General features: G+C 45.5%; 1 protein-coding gene across 4 annotated transcripts in view; it reads right to left on the reverse strand.

Annotated features, from left to right (window-relative positions):
• ARHGEF12 (Rho guanine nucleotide exchange factor 12) overlaps positions 1-26,845 on the reverse strand; it is a 189,423-nt gene that overhangs the window by 136,288 nt on the left and 26,290 nt on the right. Inside the window, exons 2-6 of one of the 4 annotated variants that reach the window (XM_077250482.1) lie at positions 25,198-25,221; positions 21,185-21,291; positions 10,672-10,728; positions 5,750-5,848; positions 4,795-4,844 (exon numbers count right to left, since the gene is read on the reverse strand). In XM_077250482.1, coding sequence (XP_077106597.1) covers positions 4,795-4,844; positions 5,750-5,848; positions 10,672-10,728; positions 21,185-21,291; positions 25,198-25,221 — 337 coding nt within the window. The remainder of the gene's footprint in view (positions 1-4,794; positions 4,845-5,749; positions 5,849-10,671; positions 10,729-21,184; positions 21,292-25,197; positions 25,222-26,845) is intronic. The other 3 variants (XM_077250483.1, XM_077250484.1, XM_077250485.1) reach the window with 3 other exon arrangements.

Here is a 26,845-nt window from a genome sequence, read left to right on the forward strand (position 1 = left end):
ATAAAACACAACCCCCCTAAGGCCAGAGTCACACACAGCGAGATACGGCCGAGTCTCGCAGGTTAAAACCCAGCTCTGGCACCGGCACTCCAGAGCGGAGCGTGCAGCTCCATGTATTGCTATGCGGCCGCACGCTCCACTCTGGAGTGCCGGTGCCAGAGCTTGGTTTTAACCTGCGAGACTCGGCCGTATCTCGCTGTGTGTGATCCTGGCCTTAGGCATGCTCAGGCCCTCCATAGGGACTAAAACAAACACAATTTAACTCAAACAGTAAATATCATGAAGTAAAAAGAAAACTGAACACCAGAGTTGCCTTTTATCAGAAGAACACCTTCCCCAAAAAATGCAATAAAACAAAAAACCACATTGGGTAAACTTCAAAATAGCATCAATAAAAACATTAGCTTGTCACATGAGGCCGGCTTCACACATCAGTGACCATTTCCTCACGTACCGGAGACACTGACTCACGTAGACACATTAAAATGAATGTGTCTCTGCACATGTCAGCGTGTTTTCACGGACCGTGTGTCCGTGTGCAAAAGACGGAGACGTGTCAGTGTTCGTGGGAGCGCACGGATCACATTGACCCATTAAAGTCAATGGGTCCGTGTAAACACGTACCGCACACAGATGCCGTCTGTTTTTTTTTTTTTTTTTTTAAGTCATAGGGTTAAAATGGAAACAAATGGTTTCAATACCAATACACGGACAGCACACGGACGATAAACACGGACAGGACACGGATGACACATGTATGGCCTAAGTGCACACACGGATAGCTCCGGGACAGTTTCTTCCGGTACCGGAAATATCTGGACGTGTGAGACTGGCCTGAAAAAAAGCCGTCTCACCGCTCTATCGATGGAGAAATCTAGAGTTACGGTTATCAAACAATGGTGAAAGGGCAATACAAAGAAAAAATATATATAGTAATAATAATTTTTATTTATATAGCGCCAACATATTCCGCAGCGCTTTACAACTTATAGAGGGGACTTGTACAGACAATAGACATTACAGCATAACAGAAATCACAGTTCAAAACAGATACCAGGAGGAATGAGGGCCCTGCTCACAAGCTTACAACCTATGAGGAAAAGGGGAGACACGAGAGGTGGATGGTAACAATTGCTTTAGTTATTTGGACCAGCCATAGTGTAAGGCTCGGGTGTTCATGTAAAGCTGCATGAACCAGTTAACAGCCTAAGTATGTAGCAGTACAGACACAGAGTGCTATTAACTGCATAAAGTGTATGAGAACACGATGCAAGGAACCTGATTTTGTGTTTTGTTTTTTTTTCTATTTTTAATAGGCCACACAGGGATAGTTAGGTTAATACGTTGAGGCGGTAGGCCAGTCTGAACAAATGCGTTTTTAGGGCACGCTTAAAACTGTGGGGATTGGGTATTAATCGTATTAACCTAGGTAGTGCATTCCAAAGAATCGGCGCAGCACGTGTAAAGTCTTGGAGACGGGAGTGGGAGGTTCTGATTATTGAGGATGCTAACCTGAGGTCATTAGCGGAGCGGAGGGCACGGGTAGGGTGGTAGACTGAGACCAGAGAGGAGATGTAGGGTGGTGCTGAGCCATGGAGTGCTTTGTGGATGAGGGTAGTAGTTTTGTACTGGATTCTGGAGTGGATGGGTAGCCAGTGTAATGACTGGCACAAGGTAGAGGCATCGGTGTAACGGTTGGTGAGGAATATGATCCTGGCAGCAGCATTCAGGACAGATTGGAGCGGGGAGAGTTTGGTAAGAGGGAGGCCGATTAGTAGAGAGTTACAATAGTCCAGACGGGAATGAATAAGAGAAACAGTAAGAGTTTTTGCAGAGTCGAAAGTAAGAAAAGGGCGAATTCTAGAAATGTTTTTGAGATGCAGATAAGAAGAGCGAGCCAGTGATCGGATGTGGGGGGGTGAATGAAAGCTCGGAATCAAGGATGACCCCAAGGCAGCGGGCATGCTGCTTTGGAGTAATGGTGGAACCGCACACGGAGATGGCAATGTCAGGCACAAGTAGGTTAGTAGAGGGAGAGAACACGAGGAGTTCAGTTTTTGACAGGTTCAGTTTCAGATAGAGGGAGGACATGATGTTAGAGACAGCGGTAAGACAATCACTGGTGTTTTCTAAGAAGGTCGGAGTGAAAGCAGGAGAAGAGGTGTATAATTGGGTGTCATCAGCATAGAGATGGTACTGGAACCCAAATCTACTGATTGTTTGTCCAATGGGGGCAGTATACAAAGAGAAGAGGAGGGGACCTAGGACTGATCCTTGAGGAACCCCAACAGTAAGGGGAAGGTGAGAGGAGGAGGAACCAGCAAAACATACAGTGAAGGATCGGTCAGAGAGATAGGAGGAGAACCAAGAGAGAGAACGGTGTCCTTGATGCCAATGGAGCGGAGCATAGTGAGGAGGAGCTGATGATCCACAGTGTCGAATGCTGCGGAAAGATCCAAGAGAATTAGCATGGAGTAGTGACCATTAGATACGGTATATTTTTTTTACAAGCTTCTGAAATATTTTTTCACCAGTTAGAGGAGTTATCTAGTAAAAATAAGCTATCGCCTAACCACAGGATTAGAGTGCCCTGCTCTGCCAATCAGCGGTGGTCCCGGTGGTCAGAACCCCACGATTTAGAAGTGATCACCAATCTTGTGGACAGGTGACAGAGTGGTCCGTGGAGGATAAGGTGGCCCCTAACCCCAGGACTGGCGTGGTTCTGACCATAAGACTCGCACTGGTCAGCAGAAGGGGGACATATATCCTGTGGATAAGTAACAGCTTATACAGTAACCGGCATTTTAATATTTCATAAATCAATAGCACATGTGAAAATAAACTGTAATATATTATCAGAGAGATCGGCTTCTTGCTCGGCCATTATCAAACTTCTCATGTCGGAGGTAACATCTGCATTCAGTGCTGACACTTTCCCATCACCGATATAGGAGATGGCGGTCGGTGCCGATATACGGAAAGAGGGAGGAGCTAAAGGCAGAGGCTCCTCCTCCTATCTACATAGAATCTCATCAGCACCAACTGTCATCTCTTATCTCCGTGACGGGAAGGTGTCGGCACTGAATACAGATTTTATCTCAGAATTAAGAATTTTAATCATGGCCGATCAATTATGACTGACAAAGGTGCAAATTTCTCTAAAATATATAACAGTGTTACTTATTTTCATGTGTACTAACGATTTATTATATAAAAATGAAAACTTATTCTAACTTCAGACAACCCCTTTTTGTGGTGGGAACTTTTTTTTCCTTTTAGAAATTAAAAAATAAATTTCAAAAATGTATCTGCGTCGCCATTTTCTGAGACCAGAACTTTATATTATTCCATCGATCGTGCAGTGTGAGGGTTTGGGTTTTTTTTTGATTGGCAAGCTGATGTTGTTATCTATACATACGTTTTATTTGCATTTATTGGAAAAGTAGAAAGACTGAAAAGAGAAGGGAAAAAAAAAAATAATTGTGGAGTTTTGATTTTCTTTATGGCTCTCCCTTTTTAAAACAAGTTATTTTAGGATTTCTCATCTTAGTCCCCGTAGGGAACTTGGACATTCGATTTTTGCTATACACGGCTATACAGTGGCATTGCACTATATACATTTATCAACATTGAAAGTGTTACATCAATAATAAGTGGTGAAATTATGGAAACCACAGGATGGGTAGACATGGTAATCATATGCAAATGATTAAAAAAATGGAAACTATTTTCAGAACCTCTGTATTTAGTCAGTGCAGAGTATGAGCCCTGTGCAGACAGCCTCGCACTCATCCTCACTGATGAGCCACGCCGTGTATTAATGGTTTCTCCACGAAGGTCCTGCTGTGCTGAATGCACTTAGGTAGCAGATCATTAAGATCCAACGCAACACACAGCCACCCTCCCACCCCTCACCCCGAGACCACTTCTGGGTTGGTTGATTGGTATTGAAATTGACACCCATACAGGATTGTGCGTCTTAAATGCTGGATATTGACAGCTGCTTCTAAAGGGTTAAACAACAGTGCTCAGAGCAAACTTTTTCTGGCAGGAGTAAGCTGTATAAGGCTAGGTTCCCATTGCGTTAATGGGCTAGCGCTAACGGACAGCGTTGCACGGCAAAATTAACGCCGTGCACCGCGTCCGTTAGCGCTCCCATTGCCGGCAATGTTAGAGCGCATTGCTAGCGCGTGTCATTTTCGGCACGCGCTAGCGATGTGCCGGTCTTTTGTAGCGCGCCTCGGACGGTCCGTTCCCCGGACCCCCCCGCCTCGGAGGTCCGTTCCCCGCTCTCGCAGATCGGGGATCTGCGAGAGCGGGGACGTTAACGCGACCCCTGAACGCGGCCCCGAAAAAGACATTGCGTTAGCGCAATCCGCTAGCGCTCGCGCTAAACGGATTGCACTAACGCAATCTGAACCTAGCCTAACACAGCTGGCAGCTGCAGGCTCAGCTCCTGAAGATGATGGATGTCACACGTTGGGATAAGGATACACCAGGCACAGTTATGGGTGTAGTGCAGCCATATGGTAACATTACCGATACTGGTGATGGATGCAGGGCTGCTGATTATCTGCACACATGGCCCCCTGTAATCAGGGAGGAGACCACTACGTCATGAAGGCACCTGACTAGTGACCACATTCGTATTCTATGAGAACTGGTACTAACAAACTGCACAGTATAGTATCGTAATCAGGGACCATGAATACACACAGGAGGAACATTTTGGCAGTGTCCTGTATCGTGCACCACATGCCAAGGGGAGTACCATGGTGCAGTCCAGGCCCTTACCTTGATGATGCGATCTCCAGTCTGCACCCCAGCTCGCATGGCAGCTCCATCTAAACCAAAGAACAACCAGCTCAAAATGACAATTTCTAGCTACTAGATAATATGAAAAAAGTAAATCACTGGGGCATATTATGGCCAAACACCAAGGGGCCCTATAGCAGATATTTATTATGCTCACTTATATAGCACCAACATATTTACCGATATCATTGCTGTCCCCATTGGGGCTCACAATCTAGATTCCCTATCAGTATGTCTTTGGAATGTGGGAGGAAACCAGAGAACTGGGAGAAAACCCACGCAAACACGGGGAGAACATTTAAACTCCTTGCAGATGTTATCCTTGGTGGGATTTGAACCCAGGACCCCAGTGCTGCAAGGCTGCAGTGCTAACCAGTGAGCTAATAGACAACTGTCCGCCAGATAATGGCTGGACAGTCAGCGAGCTCTTCCCCATACCCAGGAGCGTTAGTTCTGCTAAGCCAAGAACAAAAAGGATCGTCAGTTCGAAGATCGGATATCTTCCCGAACATGGAGAGACGCAAGGCCCCCCATACATGACGGTCAGCCAAGGAAGGCTTGGGGTCTTCTGAGGGACCCTTCATTCTCTGCTCCCAGCATTAAACATGGCGCCATCTTCTGGGAAGAGCATATTAGGAGTCTGACAGTGAATGAATGTGAGCACCATCATTAATGCTATCATTACCAAAGGCAAATGTCAACTAGAGGTTAGCGTTCTCTACCACAATCCTACGTAATAAAGCAGGCCCACTGGTACGTGCTAATAACGTGTACAAAGCATGCTGCGAGGCGTCCCACTCCACCACCGCTAATCTGGTCCTCCACATAAGATCATCATCATCCCCGGCCAGACGTGAAAGGCACAATGTCTGCCAATATAACCATAACAGCAGGAGCGAGGAGAGGGGAGAACGTTACACTTATGGAGGCTTACCTTCCTTCACCGACTGAACAAAGACAGGGTTATCGCCACTGACCGTCAGCCCGAAGCCATTCTCATCCCTCTGTATGATCACACAGCGCTGAACTAAACCTGCATGGAGAAGATCCGAGCATTACACAACGGCAGTGGGAAATGAGACAGGCGTATACACCATCTGACCAGTCTGGACATTCACGGTACATGACAAGACTGTACATCTGCACAGTGCACCATACCTGGTTCCTGGGAACGTCTTCTTGGTCTGCAATGTGGAGCAACCACTAGCGGAACCGCCATGTTTTATTTAGTCTGGGACTACATGGTGACTTTGGCCCGGACACAAACCGGGCGCCATAGTCTGCTACATGTGACTGCTACATTGCAGCGTCCTGCAGGTGAGAGCAAGGTGATCACAACCAGCAAGCCCAAAAGTGAAGCCCAGTTGAGTTTTCTGCGACTAGCTTCTTGTGGTCCTCTAAGGCTCACGATGCGGCCCCAGTGATGTATCAGCGGCACATAGCGGTCTTTGGCCTGTGTCACCATGTAGCCCCATACCTAAAGATGGTTCGCTACTGGACACCTGCTGCACAAATAATTCAGGGCTTTATAGAAAAATTTAAACAGTAAACGGCTGCTGATTGGCTGCAGCGGTCACGTGACACGTCGTCATGTCCCTGCCAGGATCAGCAGCGCAGACATCGCTGTACGTCATCGTGTCTGGAGGTGCGCACACGGTAACAGAACCATCTTTTCAAGTAGTTGACGGATGAAGTTTTGGGTCAGGACTTTTCTCATTAATATTACAGTACATATGAAGATACTTGTAGATTAAGATTGGTACTTTGTGGATAAAAATTGTAAGCAGCAATAACCTCACTGTCCTAGGAATCCGTCAGCAGCTTAGTTAGTTCGGCCTAATCATTGTGGGTTTGTTTCCTACACTAACAGGTCTTTCACTGCAATTCTAAGAATACTGGCAAAATCCACAATGGTAAATTCAGCCGTATGGTAGCATCACACGTGCACAGATTTTCATCTACAGATGTTTTTTTTGTACTGGAAACGATGAAATCTACTTAACTATCCGTCCACACAAAAATAAAAGTAAAAGGTTAAAAACCACTATAAAAAATGCATTGTATGCCCCTCCACCCGACATCCCCAACCTTTGACCATCCAATAACTGAGGTTTTTTTTCAAGACTATTTGGAGTAGAAACTCTCCAATCATAACTCACAGTTTTTAACTATTTAGAAAGTTTCTGCTGCAACGACAGAAAAAAAAACCCTCAGTGTATAGAAGCCCTCATACCCTCAAAGGGAGGTTTTACAGCGTGATGTGCAGACACCCTGATCCCAGCGATGTGTCACTTACTGGGCTGCTTGCAATAGTTACAATCACTAACTTATCAGCAGGAGATCACTAGAGGACCATTAAACCTGCTGCCATGTAGTCCTCCATAATCATGAGCTCTGTGTAATTCCACACCCACTATTGATTGGCAACTTGCTGTGTACACTGTGCATAGGCAGAAAGCAGCCAATCAGTGATGTGGGTGGGGTTATTCAGAGAACTGCTAGATGTGCAGCAGAGAAGGCAGGGATTTTCATCAGAACTGCAGCAAGCAGCTCAGTAAGCGATGAATTGATATATCGGTCGAATCGGGGTCTCATGCTGCTCCAATGGGGGCCCAACAATCTGCTGACAGATTCCCTCTAGGGCTCAGAGGCAGAATCTACATTGTTCCGTGATTATAAAGCTGTTACAGACATGAAAGCATTTGTGAAGCACAAGTATTTTTCGATTGAGCGCTAATTTGATGAGATGTAAGATTCTTATGGAAAACAAAGGACAGAAGAAGAGCGATTCACAAACAACTGCACAGACATAAGAGGCGAAGCAGCAGCCTGCGCCACCCACCCCTACAAACACCACCAGGACATCGTTAAGGCATAAAACACCAACCATTTATCCCTTCCTGGGAAAGGTGACGGGGAGCCGCACTTTGGTCACTACTCACATTTGTTCTGCCGTAATATAGGGTAAATAGAGGCAGAAAGTGACAGTCCGGCGCCATGTGAATAGGCCTTATAGACCGATGCCGCTCCTGGCAATAACCGCTACGGGTAGAGGACGTCTAGCTGGGCCACAGTCTGCAGCAGGTATCTATTGTATTACACGCCGGATGTTTAGAGGAAGGGCGCTGTGCGTTTTTCAATAACTTCAATGGTGGAATGATTTTTTTTTTTTTTTAACCTTCCCTACTACAATCACATCTCAAGAAGTTTTCTGACAAGTCCGAAAAAAAAAATATATATGTTCAGGTAGTGCACAATCCTTTAAATTGATACTATTATTGCCATAAAGTGACAGATGACACCGGATGGATATACTATTGCTATTTGTTACACTTCCGCAACCCTATGATAGGCCTGCAGACAATATCTGAGAGCGTATCGTGCGCACGCTATTGCGATTCCTCAGTATTCCTGCTGCGGTCGGATGTCACGTGACCACATATCCATACTTTACATACTTGCGGTCACTTGCCGACAAGTCTCATCCTGCATTTCTCAATGAGAGAAGCTGAACAAGTCTAGTCGGCACGTGACCAAAAGTATGCAGACTGTGTACAGTCATGTGACCATCCGCTAGGGGAACTGTCACTACGCGCACTGTATGAGCCCACTATTCGGCAGTCCCCAGTCATACAGAGACTGCAGACTTTTGTCCCAAGTCTGGACAACCCCTTTTATTAGACACAGCAGAACATTACCTATACTACTGGTGGGACTGGCCTCAAAGGGTAAAGTCAAACAATAGGAAAAGCACTCAGCTATTAGGACTGACAAGAAGAAAAACACATTGAAATTTTCCAAAGGTATTTTATAGGGGGAAAAGAACACACATTAAGATTTTTATCTTTTTTTTTTTTTTTTTTGGGGGGGGGGGGGGGGGGGGGTAGGTTATTAAAAACAGGGAGAATTGGAGCACCATATAAAAGTGTGGGATAAAAACGACCAGTGCAAACTGTAAGGGGGGTAAATACAGGTTCTGAATACTTATGAATGCACTCTTACATCGGCTGGAGAACTATAACTCCCAGCAGATCCTGACAGTTTCAGACGGAGGTTTGAGACTACAGCATTTCTGACATGTAATAATGAAAGCTCAAATACAGTATAATAGATGCAGGTCTTGGCAACGAGCCGCACATAATGGAGTTAGGACGATGTGGTGTTTGTAACAAGGGAAAGTCACTGTTCTGTAATTTGGCGGAAACCAAAATGGGAATCAGCTGGAAACGTGCAAAAATAAGCGTCTAATAACAAACCGCTGCTGGAGCCACAGAAGCCCACTCTCCTACAGAACGTGCATCCGGCTATACTGGGAGAGGGCGGCTATACTGGGAGAGGGCGGCTATACTGGGAGAGGGCGGCTATACTGGGAGAGGGCGGCTATACTGGGAGAGGGCGGCTATACTGGGAGAGGGCGGCTATACTGGGAGAGGGCGGGTGTCAGTCCTCCTACACTGGCACTAATTGGAGACACGAACCAGTGACGCATCCTTCACATTCAGCATCTGGGGCGCAGATCATCCGTGGTCCAGGATCGTCCTGGTATCGGTGTATTCCTGCATTTATTACATTAAACTGCTTTCACACAACACAGGTTTTCTGGAAAAAGACACCACTGGATTTATAGACAGACAAAAACAGCAAGTCAACTGGACAGACTGCAATGGCATTATCCAAAAATCGCAGGTCCTAGCAATGTTATTGGAAAGCAATCAGCGGCTTGTACACGTTTAGTTTTAGAAACCTTCAGCCATGACATGTTCTCATATAGGGGAGTGGAGGCCAAACATATTTTAACATGAGGGGAGCAACTCAACAAAGCGAAAGACACCCCTCTCTCCCCCAATTATTTCTATATGTCAGGTGCCTGGAGAGCAAGGCGACATGGGTCCGACCGCTGGGCACCGGCGTGTAGAGCACAATGTGACTGGAGGGGTGACCGCTCACGCATACCTCCACTTTATTCATTCTCTACAGGACTGCCGGAGATGGCCGCGTTCAGCACTTATAAGACTGACGGGTACTACAGCGTGCACATGATCGACCTGGGCTCCATTCACACAGCGCTCTTCAGAGCCCCAGTTCTCGGGAATAAAGTAAAGACTTGTGTCCCCATGGCAACAGACTACAAGTACACAGTTTGTAGTCGGTGTCCGCAACAGTACTTCCTTCTAATGGCACCAAACCTCTTAGCAATGGAATTTATCATTTTCATCATTCTGCCATTATTATTATTCCAAATGATAAATTCCAACTGACAAATCTGGAGGTTATAAAGAAATAAGCAACAGATGGCAGTATGACTGCAGGATTGGGCAACACTGGGCTTCGGGTCATTAACTGGAACTAAAACTTCTTAAAAATAGTTTTACAGGACTTTTTTTTATTAGAAACAGAAGAAAATTAACTATTTTAGTTGTGGACCTGCCTTTTCCAGGATAAAGTGGGATCATAGCAAAACACTCAGTCATTAGTACCGTAATTAGACAAACGATATAAAATATATACTGAGCAGGTTGTTGGGATATTAATACCCCAACTAAAGCAAAAGCAACGTTAATGATCACACACAAAAAGTTGAGACCAAGTGATCAAAAGATATTAAAGCTTCAATATTTAAAGTGTGAAAGTGCTTCAGAGCCCAATGAGAGCCCCCTGCGGGAAGCGGCACTAGAGAGCGAGCGGCAGAGCTGTGCAGATTACAGAAGGACATGCTTTGAAGATTTAGGCAGCAGAACATAAAGCACCAGGAGCCAGGCCTACAGGTAAGGAATGCCATGCAGATGGAGAGAGAATTAGAGAAAAAAAGCAACGGACGTGCAGGTGGCAAGGGCCACTCTCACAGCTTGGGCTTACCATAGGTCTCTTGTCTACTCTCATCCCAAGTAGACTTTGTCTTCCTGGTCGAACTCTCTGCACAACAGTGGAAGAGAGAAGGAGAGATGAAGATGCAAGGCGATAATGTCACAGACAAATCATTTAACTGTAAAAATCAAGAAAAGGTCTTAAAAACGCGGTCATTGTATCCATAGTGTGGGAGAATGGGCCACGTAACATGGCGGGGAAGCTAGATTAGAGAATACAACAAAAGACTCTGGTGAGAAGATTCTGGAGCTCGAGTAGGGTCCCAACCCTCCAAGAGAAAGGACTCCGTGACTTAGATGAGCTTATTGATAACCTGTGATGCTCCGGTAACCTCATGTCATCGTCATCATACATCACACTGTAGATGGATGGTATACATGTTTGTCTTATTGCATGTGGGAAGGCGGGCACACTGCTAAGAATAATGGCATTACTTCTATAGGAGTCATCCCACCGACATACCATTAATTCCACTATACACACATCTAATTTGTTCTAATTAGTGATTAGCGAGCATGCTTGTGCGTTAATAGTGTGTCTTCAGTGTGCATGAATACTTTGTTCGAGTGGCCATGGAGGCATGTCTCGCGGCTGTTCAACGGCCTGTTTGATAGGCAATCCCTGGATGTGTTGCGGCTATTGAACAGCCCCGAGACATGCAGCAGCGGGGACTGGAACATTGTATTCAAGCACGCCGAAGACACTTGGTGGGTACACGAGCATACTTGGATATCACCTATCCCAGCATGTTCGCTCAGCACTAGTTCTAATTCTAATAAGTTCATAGACCTAAGACAGCTCAAGAAAACGCTCATTTGGCCAGCAACCCAGCAACTACCTTCCCAAAAGGGGTAAAAGGAGTAGGCCACTTCCAGACATGGCTACATGTGGCTTATCGCCCTTGATTAGATGTTTAGGTCTTACAGATGATGCTGAAGTCATCAGGAGATTCGCCGTTGTACATGGTAGGGCCTGCTCACACAGCATTCAGCACTGTTCTTATGTCTCAGTCGCGGTTTCAGTCTGGATCCCCCCCAAAAAAAATAGCATTCAGACATGTTCCTGATGGAGTCATACATTCAATACGGCAAACAGACTAAAACTTGAACCTTCAGGCTCGGTTTGATCTCCTTTCGTATAGACTACTTTCCTGTGCAAGCATGAAAAGATGGACACAGTCAAAAAGGTGAGCAAGTGTAAAGTAACGTTTCAACTTTTGCCTAAGTTAACTCAATGGCACATCTGACCCTGTTTGCTAAGGATTGAGATGGATGCCCGGACAAAGCCATGAATACATAGCTGAACGCTGTGCCCAAAAGGCCCTCGGCTGGCTGGCCAGTCCCGGTGAAGACGGCAGGAGGACCAGACCGTGATGTGAAGGAGGGGTTTACACATTGTATTACTGGTGACTAAACCCTGCAATCTCAGTAGATTTGGTCACCCATCTAATAAGTAAGGGGCGCTATCATTTCTTTGTACAGAAGCCGCAGTGCAAGGTGTGAAGCAACAACATATTCCCCTTTCCCAAACCAAAACACGTTGGGAATGGGGTGGGGGTGCAGCATTATTGTTTCTATAATTAAAGCTGGATTTGGAACAGTCAGGGAAATGAACCCAAACTCTGAAATAACAGTAAGTACTCACCCATGCCTGGGTGGAAAATTCCTTTAAGACTTTTTTTTTGACAAATATGCCTCAAGCAGTATAAGTTATTAAGCCTGAAATTATATCCAGCTATACACAGCAACTAAAGTACAAAAAAGAAGCCCACCATCGGCACAGATCAGCCAGGCCACAGAACGCTCTGCCAAGAGAGTGGGTTCATTATATTTGTTTAGAAAGGGTCGATATTTTTGATGATCAAAACCTGTAAGATTACAGGGTGAATGATACGCACTTGTGTCGTACTTTTCAAATTGACAATGTAATTACAGAAGATGCGGTAATGGGTCGGAGCACGAGATCATCAGCTCCTTCACACCTAGAAGCCATTATGTCTTCACCGAGTGCGCGGATACTAAAGCCCTTCTTTTATGGAGTTGCAAAGTGTCAGAGTATTTTCTACTAATCACTAAAAAGCAACGTAAACCTGATGGAGAACGATCTAGGCAGAAGTAATCAAAGCCTTAGAGTTAGGGCTCCTTCTCACTTCGCACGGCAATACCCGGCGCTGCACCTGGCACAGAGGAGCGGAGCGTGCGGCTGCATGTATTGCTATGCGGCTGCACGCTCCGATCTGAGTGCCGGGTATTGCGTGCGAGACTCATCCGAGTCTTGTGCAAGTGAGTAGGAGCCCTAACTGGGAAGAGCATAAAGAGATATCGGATTATTATCCACCATTAATTAACCCCTTCATGACCCAGCCTATTTTGACCTTAATGACCTGGCCGTTTTTTGCAATTCTGACCAGTGTCCCTTTATGAGGTAATAACTCTGGAACGCTTCAACGGATCCTAGCGGTTCTGAGATTGTTTTTTTCGTGACATATTGGGCTTCACGTTAGTGGTAAATTTAGGTCGATAATTTTTGCGTTTATTTGTGAAAAAAAAAGGAAATTTGGCATAAATTTTGAAAATTTCGCAATTTTCAAATTTTGAATTTTTATTCTCTTAAACGAGAGAGTTACGTGACACAAAATAGTTAATAAATAACATTACCCACATGTCTACTTTACATCAGCACAATTTTGGTAACAAAATTTTTTTTTGCTAGGAAGTTATAAGGGTTAAAATTTGACCAGCGATTTCTCATTTTTACAACAAAATTTACAAAACCATTTTTTTTAGGGACCACCTCACATTTGAAGTCAGTTTGAGGGGTCTATATGGCTGAAAATACCGAAAAGTGACACTACTCTAAAAACTGCACCCCTCAAGGTGCTCAAAACCACATTCAAGAAGTTTATTAACCCTTCAGGTGCTTCACAGCAGCAGAAGCAACATGGAAGGAAAAAATGAACATTTAACTTTTTAGTCACAAAAATGATCTTTTAGCAACAATTTTTTTTATTTTCCCAAGGGTAAAAAGAGAAACTGGACCCCAAAAGTTATTGTACAATTTGTCCTGAGTACGCCGATACCCCATATGTGGGGGTGACCACTGTTTGGGCGCACGGCAGGGCTCAGAAGGGAAGGAGCGCCATTTGACTTTTGAATGAAAAATTAGCTCCAATCATTAGCGGACACCATGTCGCGTTTGGAGAGCCCCTGTGTGCCTAAACATTGGAGCTCCCCCACATGTGACCCTATTTTGGAAACTAGACCCCCCCAAGGAGCTTATCTAGATGCATAGTGAGCACTTTGAACCCCCAGGTGCTTCACAAATTGATCTGTAAAAATGAAAAAGTACTTTTTTTTTGTTTCGTTTTTTTCGCAAAAAATTTCTTTTAGCCTCAATTTATTCATTTCTACATGAACAACAGGATAAAATGGATCCGATAATTTATTGGGCAATTTCTCCTGAGTACACTGATACCTCACATGTGGGGGTAAACCACTGTTTGGGCACACGGCAGGGCTCGGAAGTGAAGGAGCTCCCCCACATGTGACCCCATTTTGGAAACAAGAGCTCCCGTGGAACTAATCTAGATGACCACTTTAGCGGTGACCACTTTAAACCCCCAAGTGCTTCACAGAAGTTTATAACGCAGAGCCGTGAAAATAAAAAATCATTTTTCTTTCCTCAAAAATGATTTTTTAGTCTGCTATTTTTTATTTTCACAAGGGTAACTGGAGAAATTGGACCCCAAAATTTGTTGTCCAGTTTGTCCTGAGTACGCTGATACCCCATATGTGGGGGGAACCACTGTTTGGGTACACGTCAGGGCTCGGAAAAGAAGTAGTGACATTTTGGAATGCAGACTTTGATGGAATGGTCTGCGGGCATCATGTTACGTTTGCAGAGCCCCTGACGTGCCTAAACAGTAGAAACCCCCCACAAGTGACCCCATTTTGGAAACTAGACCCGCAAGGTAACTTATCTAGATGTGTGGTGAGCACTTTGAACCTCCAAGTGCTTCACAGAAGTTTACAACGCAGAGCCGTGAAAATAAAAAAATATTTTTCTTTCCTCAAAAATTATGTTTTAGCAAGCAATTTTTTATTTTCGCAAGGGTAACAGGAGAAATTGGACCCCAATAGTTGTTGCCCAGTTTGTCCAGAGTATGCTGGTACCCCATATGTGGGGGTAAATCACTGTTTGGGTGCACGTCGGGGCTCGGAAGAGAGGGAGCACCATTTGACGTTTTGAACGCAAGATTGGCTGGAATTAATGGTGGCACCATGTTGCGTTTGGAGACCCCTGATGTGCCTAAACAGTGGAAACCCCTCAATTCTAACTCCAACACTAACCCAAACACACCCCTAACCACAACCTTAACCCCAACACACCCCTAACCCTAATCCCAACCCTAACCACAACCCTAACCCTAATCCCAACCCTAGCCACAACCCTAACCCCAACACACCCCTAACCACAACCCTAACCCCAACACACCCCTAACCATAACCCTGACCACAAGCATAATCTTAACCCTATTTCCAACCCTAGCCCTAAATCCAACCCAACTCTAACCCTAAGGCTATGTGCCCACGTTGCGGATTCGTGTGAGATTTTTCCGCAGCATTTTTGAATAATCCACAGGTAAAAGGCACTGCGTTTTACCTGCGGATTTACCGCGGATTTCCAGTGTTTTTTGTGCGGATTTCACCTGCGGATTCCTATTGAGGAACAGGTGTAAAATGCTGTGGAATCCGCACAAAGAATTGACATGCTGCGGAAAATACAACGCAGCGTTTCCGCGCAGTATTTTCCGCACCATGGGCACAGCGAATTTGATTTTCCATGGTACTGTAAACCTGATGGAAAACTGCTACGAATCCGTAGCGGCCAATCCGCTGCGGATCCGCAGCCAAATCCGCACCGTGTGCACATAGCCTAATTCTAAGGGTATGTGCACATGCTGTGGAAAACGCTGCGGATCCGCAGCTGCGGGTCCGCAGCAGTTTCCCATGAGTTTACAGTTCAATGTAAACCTATGGGAAACAAAAAACGCTGTGCACATGCTGCGGAAAAAACTGCGCGGAAACGCAGCGGTTTACATTCCGCAGCATGTCACTTCTTTCTGCGGATTCCGTAGCGGTTTTACAGCTGCTCCTATAGAAAACCGCAGTTGTAAAAGCGCAGTGAAATCCGCAGAAAAACCGCGGTAAAGCCACAATAAATCCGCAGCGGTTATGCACTGCGGATTTATCAAATCCGCTGCGGAAAAATCTGCAGAGGACCAGAATACATGTGCACATAGCCTTACCCTAACCCTAATTCTAACCCTAGCCCTAACCCTAACCCTAGTGGAAAAATAAAAGTAAATATATTTTCTTCATTTTATTATTGTCCCTACCTATGGGGGTGATAAAGGGGGGGGGGTTCATTTACTATTTTTTTTATTTTGATCACTGTGATAAAACCTATCACAGTGATCAAAATGTACATGAAACTAATCTGCACATGCGCCCGCCATTTTGGAAGATGGCGGCGCCCATGGAACAGACGGACACCGGGAGGCTCGGTAAGTATGAGGGGGGGGGCAAATCGGAGCACAGGGGTGGGGGGAATCAGAGCACAGTGGGGGATAGGAGCACGGGGGGTGGGATCGGAGCACGGGGGGAGCGGACAGAAGGACGGGGGAGCGGACAGAGGGGAGCGGAGCACAGGACGGAGGACTGGGGAGGAGATTGTTGGCGGTGGGGGCAGATCAGGGTTTCAAGCCATGGCCGATGATATTGCAGCATCGGCCATGGCTTGATTGTAATATTTCACCACTTTTCATAGGTGAAATATTACAAATTGCTCTGATTGGCTGTTGTAATTTCAACAGCCAATCAGAGCGATCGTAGCCACGTGGGGGGCAAAGCCACCCCCCCTGGGCTAAAGTACCACTCCCCCTGTCCCTGCAGATCGGGTGAAATTGGAGTTAACCCTTTCACCCGATCTGCAGGGACGCGATCCCTCCATGACGCCACATAGGCGTCACAGGTCGGATTGGCACCGACTTTCATGACGCCTACGTGGCGTCACAGGTCAGGAAGGGGTTAACAAAAGTGCTTAGTAGAGTGTCTAATGTCTCCCGAAAGGGCCAGAATTATTACTAAAGCCAAACCCGACCCTGGGACGCAGAGAGGAGTCCGATAACCTACAAGGCCCTTCTCGGTGACATCTGCAGAGGTGGCCAGTAACCTAGTGCTGCCACGTACTTCACTACGCTGGCACATTGTGGTGGCCGCTTATGGCGCTATGGCCACCACGATGGCCATTTTAGAATAAAGTTTTATCAAAGCTGGGAAAAGCAACTAACAGAAACCTTCCAAAACAGAGTGGTTTTATTTTAAGCTTTACAAAAAAAAATAAAAATAAAAATAAACCGCTGCTGAAAAAAAAAGAAAAAAAAAAAAGTTTTCCAACTTTTGGGTTTTTCAAGCTGGTTTGTAGCAGCTCTGCCAAAATGGGGAAGGCAGGGTAGTGCAGGCCGTGGACAAACCCCATCCAATTGATGAAATGTGCCGGCGTTTTGTAGGTCAGAAACGATACTGCAGTCTCTGAATGGAGTAGCACTTCTGGTGTGGCACGTGAAGACACAGGCCAATAATAAGAGGAGGTGTCCAATTCAGTAACGTCATGCGAGCCCATTAATGAATTTGGCTTCTTATACTTCAGCAAGACTGGCGCTGCATGAGGAGGCCCCACTCCAGTCTAGAGGACTGGGCCCCTTGCCAGCTCCATACTGCACAAGACCAAATGGTCCTGGCACAACACTCTACTCCGGTCATATGCCATTATTGTACCCAGAAATAATGATTCCCGGCGATCAGTGTGAAGGATCTAGACCACACCAACACTGCAGACCGGCAGCTGTGACAGCCAACAGAACGGCATCCTGATCAACACACGATTGCTGACCCGAGTGCACGGGACCACAGGTTGTGGCCACAACACTCAGTCCAAGGTACTGAAGATTGTGGCCATAGACCGTTTATACGCTGTACGAAGGGGGCAACGGCTGTCAGACTGGAGCTAGCCCCTGGGCAGCCATAATACACAATGCTGGGACTGGCTGGATAATTTGGGTACAAGGTAGGGTTAGTTGTGAGAATTGTTCCTTACTAGATCTAGTATATTAATAAATGTATTTTCCTATCTTACTCAGAGATGGCATATTCCTAGTTGGGAGGTCTGACCTCTGGGTCCTCCCCAATTCTAAGAATTATGGGGCCACAATTGTTTCCGGTGTGTCCTCTTCACAAGAGCGTTCCCGGCCACCACTGCTGGGCGCTCTACACTGTGTTCTCAATTATTATGCAAATAATATTTCCTCATATTTTCTCTAAATTACCTATCTGAATTGCAGTCATTGTTATTTTCCAGTCATCTACTATTCTAGTATAATTGCAATGTTTTGGAACAAACTGCCTATGAAAACAGGATATTTTTAAAAAAAATAAACACTCAAAATGCATGTTCCAAATTATTATGCACAGCAGAGTTTTCAACCTTTTTCTTTTTTAAATTTTGAACAAAAAAATGGTCAATTGTGAAGTTATAAGCATTATCAGCTTATTACAAAATGAAATCAAACAGTTTTCAAGTGAAAACTTTATTCTAGGTGATGTTACATTTGCACATAGGACCCCTTCTTGTTCGAAAGAAGCTTCTGAACTCTCTCGTCCATTGAATTTGTCAGTTTTTGGATGGTTTCTGCTTCAATTGTTTTGCATGTGGACAGAATACCCTCCCAGAGCTGTTGCTTAGATGTGAACTGCCTCCCGCCATCATAGACACTCCTTTTGATGAGGCTCCAGAGGTTCTCAATGGGGCTGAGGTCGGGGAAGATGGTGGTCACACCATAAGTTTGTCCTCTTTTATGCCCATAGCAGCCAGAGATGCAGATGTGTTTTTTGCAGCATGAGACGGTGCATTATCATGCATGAAAATGATCTTGCTGCGGAAAGCACGGTTCTTCCTCTTGAACCATGGCAGGAAGTGCTGTTTTAGAAACTCCACATAGATTATGGAGTTCATCTTTACCCCTTCAGGGATCATAAAGGGGCCGACAATCTCTCTCCCCACGATTCCAGCCCAAAACATTACTCCACCTCCTCCTTGTTGGCGCCTTAGCCGTGTTTTCATGGGGTGTCCATCCTCCACTCCATCCATCTGGACCATCGAGCGTTGCACGGCACTCATCGGTGAACAAAACAGTTTGGAAGTCAGTCTTCATGTATCGTTTGGCCCACTGGAGCCGTTTCTGCTTGTGTGCAGTGGATAGAGGTGGTCGACAGGAAGGCTTACGCACAGCTGCAAACCTCTGAAGGACCCTGCATCTTGTTATTCTGGGGACGTTGGAGGCACCAGCAGCTTCAAAAACTTGTCTGCTGCTATGACAAGGCATTTTTGCAGCTGCTCTTTTAACCTTACGCAATTGCCTGTTGGAAAGGGTCCTCAATTTTTCCTTAGCAGCACGCACACGTGTGTGCTGGGAATCAGCTACATACTTCTTGTTTGTGCGATGATCACGATGAAGTGTCTTGGCAATGTTAATTGGAGTCATGCCTTGACCTAAATACTCCACAATTTGTTGCTTCTCAGCAGCCGAAACATCCTTTTTCTTTCCCATTTTGGCAAAAAATGTAGGCTGCTTAATAATGTGGAACAGCCTTAAGTAGTCTTGCCTTTATTTGGACACACCTGCCAAACTAATTTGCACAGGTATCTGCAATTGCTTTCAGTGATATAAAGAGCCCTGACACACATCACCATCAAGGAGTTTAAATGACAAACAAAAAAATTCTAACCTTATCACTCCTAAGCTCTTTGTGCATAATAATTTGGAACACAGTGTAGTCAAGTGCCCTGAAAAGTCGAGCGATGGGGGTCAAACTTTGGTCAAAATGGTAATGGAGGGAAATCAGAGGCCCCAATTTTGGAGATTATCTACAGTAAGTCTTAGAATCTGGTCCCACCTTCTATCAGACATTTATTGCTTATCGTAATACTAGGCCATAAAAGCATTTCATAAGACAATCCCTTTAAGTGATGGTATCCCCTAGCAATGTGCTTACTAACATAGGAATACCCCTTTTAAGCAATAAAAAAAAAAAAAAAAAGACAAAAAATGTGGAATTATGATTGCTCAGAAATGCACTGCTGCTCAGCCTCCTGGCTTCTCCCATACCAGAGGCCAGTGTGGTCCTGAACATTGACAATCAGGACCAGCAGCATGTTAGTGCCACCTGCCCACACTGTGCGCTCACCTATGCTGCAAGCAGCGTCAGCTTTCCCTCTGCATGAGAGGAGTTCTGGGGCTCTGACACCGGCCCCCCTCCCATCCAGGGGTCTGGCCCCCCTTCACAACCAGCGGTCTGGCCCCCCCCCCTCACAACCAGCGGTCTGCCCCCCCCTCCCATCCAGCGGTCTGGCCCCCCCCCTCCCATCCAGCGGTCTGGCCCCCCCTCACAACCAGCGGTCTGCCCCCCCCCCCTCCCATCCAGCGGTCTGGCCCCCCCCCTCCCATCCAGCGGTCTGGCCCCCCCCTCCCATCCAGCGGTCTGGCCCCCCCCCCTCCTCCCATCCAGCGGTCTGGCCCCCCCCCCCTCCCATCCAGCGGTCTGGCCGCCCCCCTCCCATCAAGCGGTCTGGGCCCCCCCTCCCATCCAGCGGTCTGGCCCCCCCCATCCAGCGGTCTGCCCCCCCCCCATCCAGCCGTCTGGCCCCCCCTCCGATCCAGCGGTCTGGCCCCCCTCCCATCCAGATCAGAACTTGCAAGCTCTAAAGCAAAAAGCAAGCATGTTCATTGCCTAGGACCTGCCTCCCTCTCTATTAGACTGCAGAGGTGGCCAGTAACCTAGACAACAAGCAGTAAACTTCAGAACTAAGAGTCCAGCATTCTTGAGAGAGGATTTTTTAATTAAGAGGTGAATTGCAAAATTGTACCAAACAAGCACTTTGCAATTTTTCTGATTTAACAAGATGAACCAACCCCTATATAATAACCAATGATGTTTTTTATTTTATTTTTTTTACAGTAAAGTCTATAGATACATTGAGAACCTTGATGATGATGATGATGATGATGATGATGATGATATGATGTGACTAACCCCTGGATTACAATGTGTTCGTAGCATTATCAGCATACCTTCATGTACATGCCCTAATTCCGCACAGCAATATCACAATCTCCCCTCTATTGAAACCATGTAGAGCAGAACTGGTGCCGTCATCCACTCCATGACCATATCCCATTTCTAAGATCACATTTTACCGCCATCAGGTGGAGGTCCCGTCCTCCAATACTAGAGGTACGGACATGGCATAGACCCATGCAGCCATGATTGCCAGCAGTGGACATGACAGGGTTAACTATAATGCACTACAGAACCCTCTATAACCTATGGATTTTGCTGTAGGGTTCACAATAAGAATGTAACAGTGAGTATCTGTAGTGTCCTACCTGTGGGATCAAACTCCTGAGCGGAGAAGTCATGGGACGAGCTGACGCTGCGCTCCACCTTCTGCTTCCTGTCGACTGATATGTCGCTGCTCAGAATGCTGCCATGCCTGCAAGAAACCCACCGTCAGCGAACACCAGGACCGGAAACCAGGCTCCAGACTCCAGACTAGAGAAAACAACCTGTATGTTGTAGAAAAGGGTCTTCAGAGCCTCACAGTCCAGGGAAACCTGGAAAAGTCAGACTGTGTGATCCGCCATGGTCTGCCTTCTGCAGGAAGCTGTGTGCTAGCTGTCCAAAGGGTTACACCGTATACAGCGGTGCATCTCACCAGCCACTCCCCACAGAACTACAACGCCCAGCAAGTCCCAACAGCCCCAGGCCAGGGAGCTACTATGGAGTCTGCCTGAACCACCGCGTTCAGCGCTCCCCAGCTGCCCCAGGGGATAAGGCGCAATATGATCACTTTTCTATTGGTCAGTAGGCACTGAGGAAGGTCTAAGAGCTAAACGTTTGTGAACCTTTGTTGTTGGACTGCAGATTAACCCCTTCGTGACAGGAGCTTTTCTTTTGCCTTTTTGTTTCTCGCTCCCCTCCTTCCCAGAGCCATTTTTTTTATTTTTCGGTCAATATGGCCATGTGAGGGCTTGTTTTTTGCAAGACAAGTTGTACTTTTGAACGACACCATTGGTTTTACCATGTCGTGTACTAGAAAACGGAAAACAAATTCCAATTAAAAAAAAAAAAGGGCCATCCCACACTTACTTTTTTGTTTGGCTTTTTTACTAGGTTCACCTAATGCTAAAACTGACCTGCCACTAGGATTCTCCAGGTCATTACGAGTTCATAGACACCAAACAAGTCTAGGTTCTTTTTTATCTACGTGGTGTAAAAAAAAAATTCTAAAATTTGTCATTAAAAAAAAACAAACAAAAAAAAACATTACGATACCCATAACATCTCCATTTTTCGTGATCTGGGGTCAGGTGAGGGCTTATTTTTGCGTGTCAAGCTGACATTTTTAATGATACCATTTTGGTGCAGATATGATCTTTTGATCGCCTGTTAACGTCAATGGCGACCAAAAAAACATAATTCTGGCGTTTTGACTTTATTTCTCGCTACACCGTTTAGTGATCAGGTTAATCCTTTTTTTTATTGATAGATCGGGCGATTCTGAAAGCTGTGATACCAAATATGTGTAGGTTTGATTTTTTTATTGTTTTAATTTGAATGGGGCAAAAAGAAGGGCGATTAGAACTTTTATATATATATTTTTTTTTTTATATTTTATATTTTTAAAAACATTTTTTTTACTTTTGCCATGCTTCAATAGGCTCCATGGGAGTCTAGAAGCTGGCATAGCCTGATCGGCTCTGCTACGTAGAGGCGATGCTCAGATCGCCTCTATGTAGCTGAATTGCTGAGTTGCTATCAGTGCCGACCACTGGTTGGCGCTCATAGTTATCCGGCACTGACAACAATATAGGTCCCAAGGAGACCTCCGGTTGTCATGCCTATGGACCGATGACCCCTGATCACGTGACGGGGGGAAGATGGGGGGGGGTGTCACCGATGCGAGTATTTATGGCCCGATGGCTGGAAGCGTGAATTAAATGCCGCAGTCATCAAGCTCAGACAGACGGTGACTTTTCCAGAATAGTGTCATTATCTATATAAAAAACAAACATAACATAGACAATACTAACTGATGGTTGTGATCTACACGATATATTAGTTCACGTCAACTTAATTCTCTTCGCTATCATCTAAGGTTCTATACCCCCTCTTCCCTTCCCCCCTTCTTATTATAACAGTTGAATTATAATTGCTGTATATTTGTTTCATACAACTTAAATTACCTAGTCAAGGATAATGTATTTTTCCTATTTAGTTTACTATATATTTCCCCCTACGAGGGGATCCTTGTACTTTACAACCCATGTTATTCATGTTAAAATGATGTACTCTACAAAAAAAAAATTTTTAAACCAAATGCCGCTGAATTTGACTGCGGCATTTAACTAGTAATAGGCGCGGGTGGATCGCGATTCCACTCGCGCCTATTGCAGGCACATCAAGAAGTGGGGTGTGGAGGGCACCACTGTATAACATTAATAATGATTTTAAGAATGGGGTTCACCTATGGGCAATATGAATTGAGAACATGCGAACACAAGAGAAGAAAGCATGCCCATATATTTAGGGAACACCCAGACAGATAAACCACTCAATTTATTATAGAAAAAATACAACAATTATAAACACTAAGGACACAACATTTAAAATCATTTAAAACAATTTATGAAGATCCAAAAAGGCCATGTCCAAAAATATGGAACATGGACACCCCATAACTACCTGGATATGCTCGATGTTATAAACATGGACTAAGCAATAAGCACTACAATGTCATATGAAAAAAATACATAAATATAAGCGGTCCTATGACATTATAGTGCTTATTGCTTAGTCCATGTTTATAACATCGAGCATATCCAGGTAGTTATGGGGTGTCCATGTTCCATATTATTGGACATGGCCTTTTTGGATCTTCATAAATTGTTTTAAATGATTTTAAATGTTGTGTCCTTAGTGTATATAATTGTTGTATTTTTTCTATAATAAATTGAGTGGTTTATCTGTCTGGGTGTTCCCTAAATATATGGGCATGCTTTCTTTTCTTGTGTTCGCATATTGCAGGCACATGTCAGCTGTTTTGAACAGCTGACATGTCCCGGCTTTGAGGTGGGCTCACCGCCGGAGCCCGCATCAAAGCGGGGGCACTGACATCGGCGTAATACTACGTCCGATGTCAATAAGGGGTTAAACTTCCTCTACTCTGAGCCAAGTTCTCTTGTGTATCATTGGAGGGGGGCTACTATAGTTTTGTAGCACATATAATGGCACCCCAGAGATCAGACAGGTTGCCCTCACCTCGCACATAATACGGGTGTCTATAAAGCGCAGCCTTCACCACGATCTATTTTGTGGCTAGAAAGTCTGCGCTGATCGCCATCCATACGGCATCTGCATTGCAGCCATTTACAAGCCATTCATGACTGAGCAATTTCTGCTATTTCGCCCTCTTCGTCAAAGAGCCAAAATATCCCCCCCCCCCCCCATCACCAGACATAAGACATAGTTTTCACGAGATGAGCTGTAATTCTGAATGAAACCATTCATCCTACCAAGTGTACTGAAAAGTGAGAACAAAATTCCAAATGTAATAAAATAGAAAAAAGAAAAACCAGATTCAGCCATTGGGTTTTCGGCTCTTGGCGGCCTCCATTCTTTTTGTTGCATGTTTGGGGAAAGTGGAACATCAGAAAAAAAATATATATATATTCTGGCAATTTTCTTTTTGTTTGACATTTAAATAATTGAGTTACGGTTTCCAGAATGTTATATCCTTCGTTCAGAGTTGTGCGGATATGAAAATGCCACGTGCTTTTTGCACCCTTTCTTTTAGCCTCCAGTCTTTGTGAAGCTTATTTTATTATTGCACAATATAGTAAATTACTGATACCGTACGAATTAGAGGTGCAAGCTTTGGTTCATTGATCACCCAGAGTGCTGCGATGGTGGCCTGCCAGTCCCCCGCTTGCTTCAGTTACCATGCCTACCCGTGAGCTCCCCCTAATCTTGAGGCCGATGGGTGCTGGATTTATTGCACTATGCAATGAGGCCATTTAAAGGTCACAGTTTGTGGTGATCAGTGGCATTTAAATGGTTGAACAGACGTGATCAGAGCCGTCTCTGTTCGCTGCTGTAAATCACAGGTAGACAATGGGCTCGGCTCCATACACCCACACAAACGTAGGGCAGACCAGTAAGGACGGCCACCAGTATCCGAGCACCTACTGATTCATCACCATCCATAAAAGTCTATCATTACTGATCCAAATCACACACGTGCAGAGAACGTCCCGACGGTAAATCAAGAACACAAAGGATTAAGAAACTAAACGATCCGTATACAAGACACATATAATGAACACTAACGTGAACGTACCTGGTTGGTTTTCTTCCATGAAACCTGAAAAACAGAAGGGAGATGGGCCGTTATTATCAGGAGAGACATTGTGCCTGTGTATTACCATAAGTCAGGAACATGTAGAAATGGGGGCCAGTAATCCCAGCGGGGCCCCCAGCCGGCCATAACACATCCTGTGTGGATGAGGAACGTCGAGCATATCAGAATGACTCACGGTAATGGGGGCCAGGCTGCAGGGGACGCTGCCTGAGTACCTCGGTGATGAGACTGACGAGAAGGAAGCGTATCTGTGCCAGTCTGACACGGCAGGGGGCAATATATATACGATTTGGGGAGGAGAAATGTACTGAAGGGAATTTGTCAGCAGGTTTTCGCTTGGTTATCCTAAGACTGCGGTACTAATTTGGTGGGTATATTTTAGGTTTTTATCCGAAGACTGCAGCAGATCGGGGATGAGACTCTGATTTCCATGATGTGTGTCATATCAGGCTGAGTGCTGTTTACTTGCAATTAAGGTGTTATCATTAGGACATTATCGCTGCCAAGACTAAGCGTTTGTTAACCCATTTAAGAGCAGCACGATGTAGGAGCAGAGACCCTAATTCCGGCGGTGTGTCACTTACTGGACTGCTTGCTGCAATGTTGATCAAATCACCATGTTCTCCGCTGCAAGACTAGCAGTTCTCTGAATGCTAAGCTCTGTATAACCCCGCCCACACCACCGCTTGCTTTTTGTGTACACTGTGCATAGGCAGAACGCGGCCAATCAGTTATGGGGAGGGGTGGTACAGGGGTTATGAATATGGACGACTACATGGCAGCAGGCTCAATAGTCCTCTAGTGGTAAAATCAGTTTTATCAGCAGGAGATTATCAGAACTAAAGCAAGCAGCCCAGTAAGTGACACATCAGGGTCTCTGTCTCTACATCGTGCTGCTCTCAGATTAGATATCAAAAACCTAGCGATAGACTCCCATGAACTGAAAAATATTGTATTGTGTCAGGATTTAGGCGCACACTCTGTCCCTACAGCCTGACACAAACCTGATTGTGTAGACGTGGCATTAGGTGTGTGTCTGAACGCCATGCCACTGCTGGGACGGTACACCTAAACCATGTATGACCGGCCCTTGTATCTTCCTACCAAGAAGGCAAGCCTATAGATCTTTTGGCATTTTCTCTCAGAAGTTAGTGCACAGCTAGTGGGACCTAGCAGGTACCCTGCTGCCACCCATGGGCATGCCAAAACTTCTATAGAAGGGTCGGGAGATCTTGGTCATAAGTAACCCCCATCTCTCACCATTCATTTTCCAACAAAATTAAACTGCTCCATGTCTGTAGGTCACACAATGAAGGATGCTGAGAAGTGTTCTGCCTTCTGGGAGAAGTGCAGCACACACGCTGGAATTTCGCCGATCCCCCTCAGTATAGCACTGTCCGCATCTCCTTCCACCAGCCACGTCTGGGCTCGCTGCCAGATAACGGACAGCTTCTCTGTAGCCTGTGAAAGGGGATGACGTCTGCATTTCCTGCCGCTACGCGGGGGCACCGATGCCCGAGCCGTGTACAGGACGGGTCTCCTTCCATTACATATTCACTGAGGGTCTCCACATCAGGGACGGCGTATAACAAGAAAGCATGTCATCCACAGCATGTCAATATCAGGC

The sequence above is a fragment of the Ranitomeya variabilis genome, chromosome 4, assembly GCF_051348905.1.
Source record: "Ranitomeya variabilis isolate aRanVar5 chromosome 4, aRanVar5.hap1, whole genome shotgun sequence".
Lineage (NCBI taxonomy): Eukaryota > Metazoa > Chordata > Amphibia > Anura > Dendrobatidae > Ranitomeya > Ranitomeya variabilis.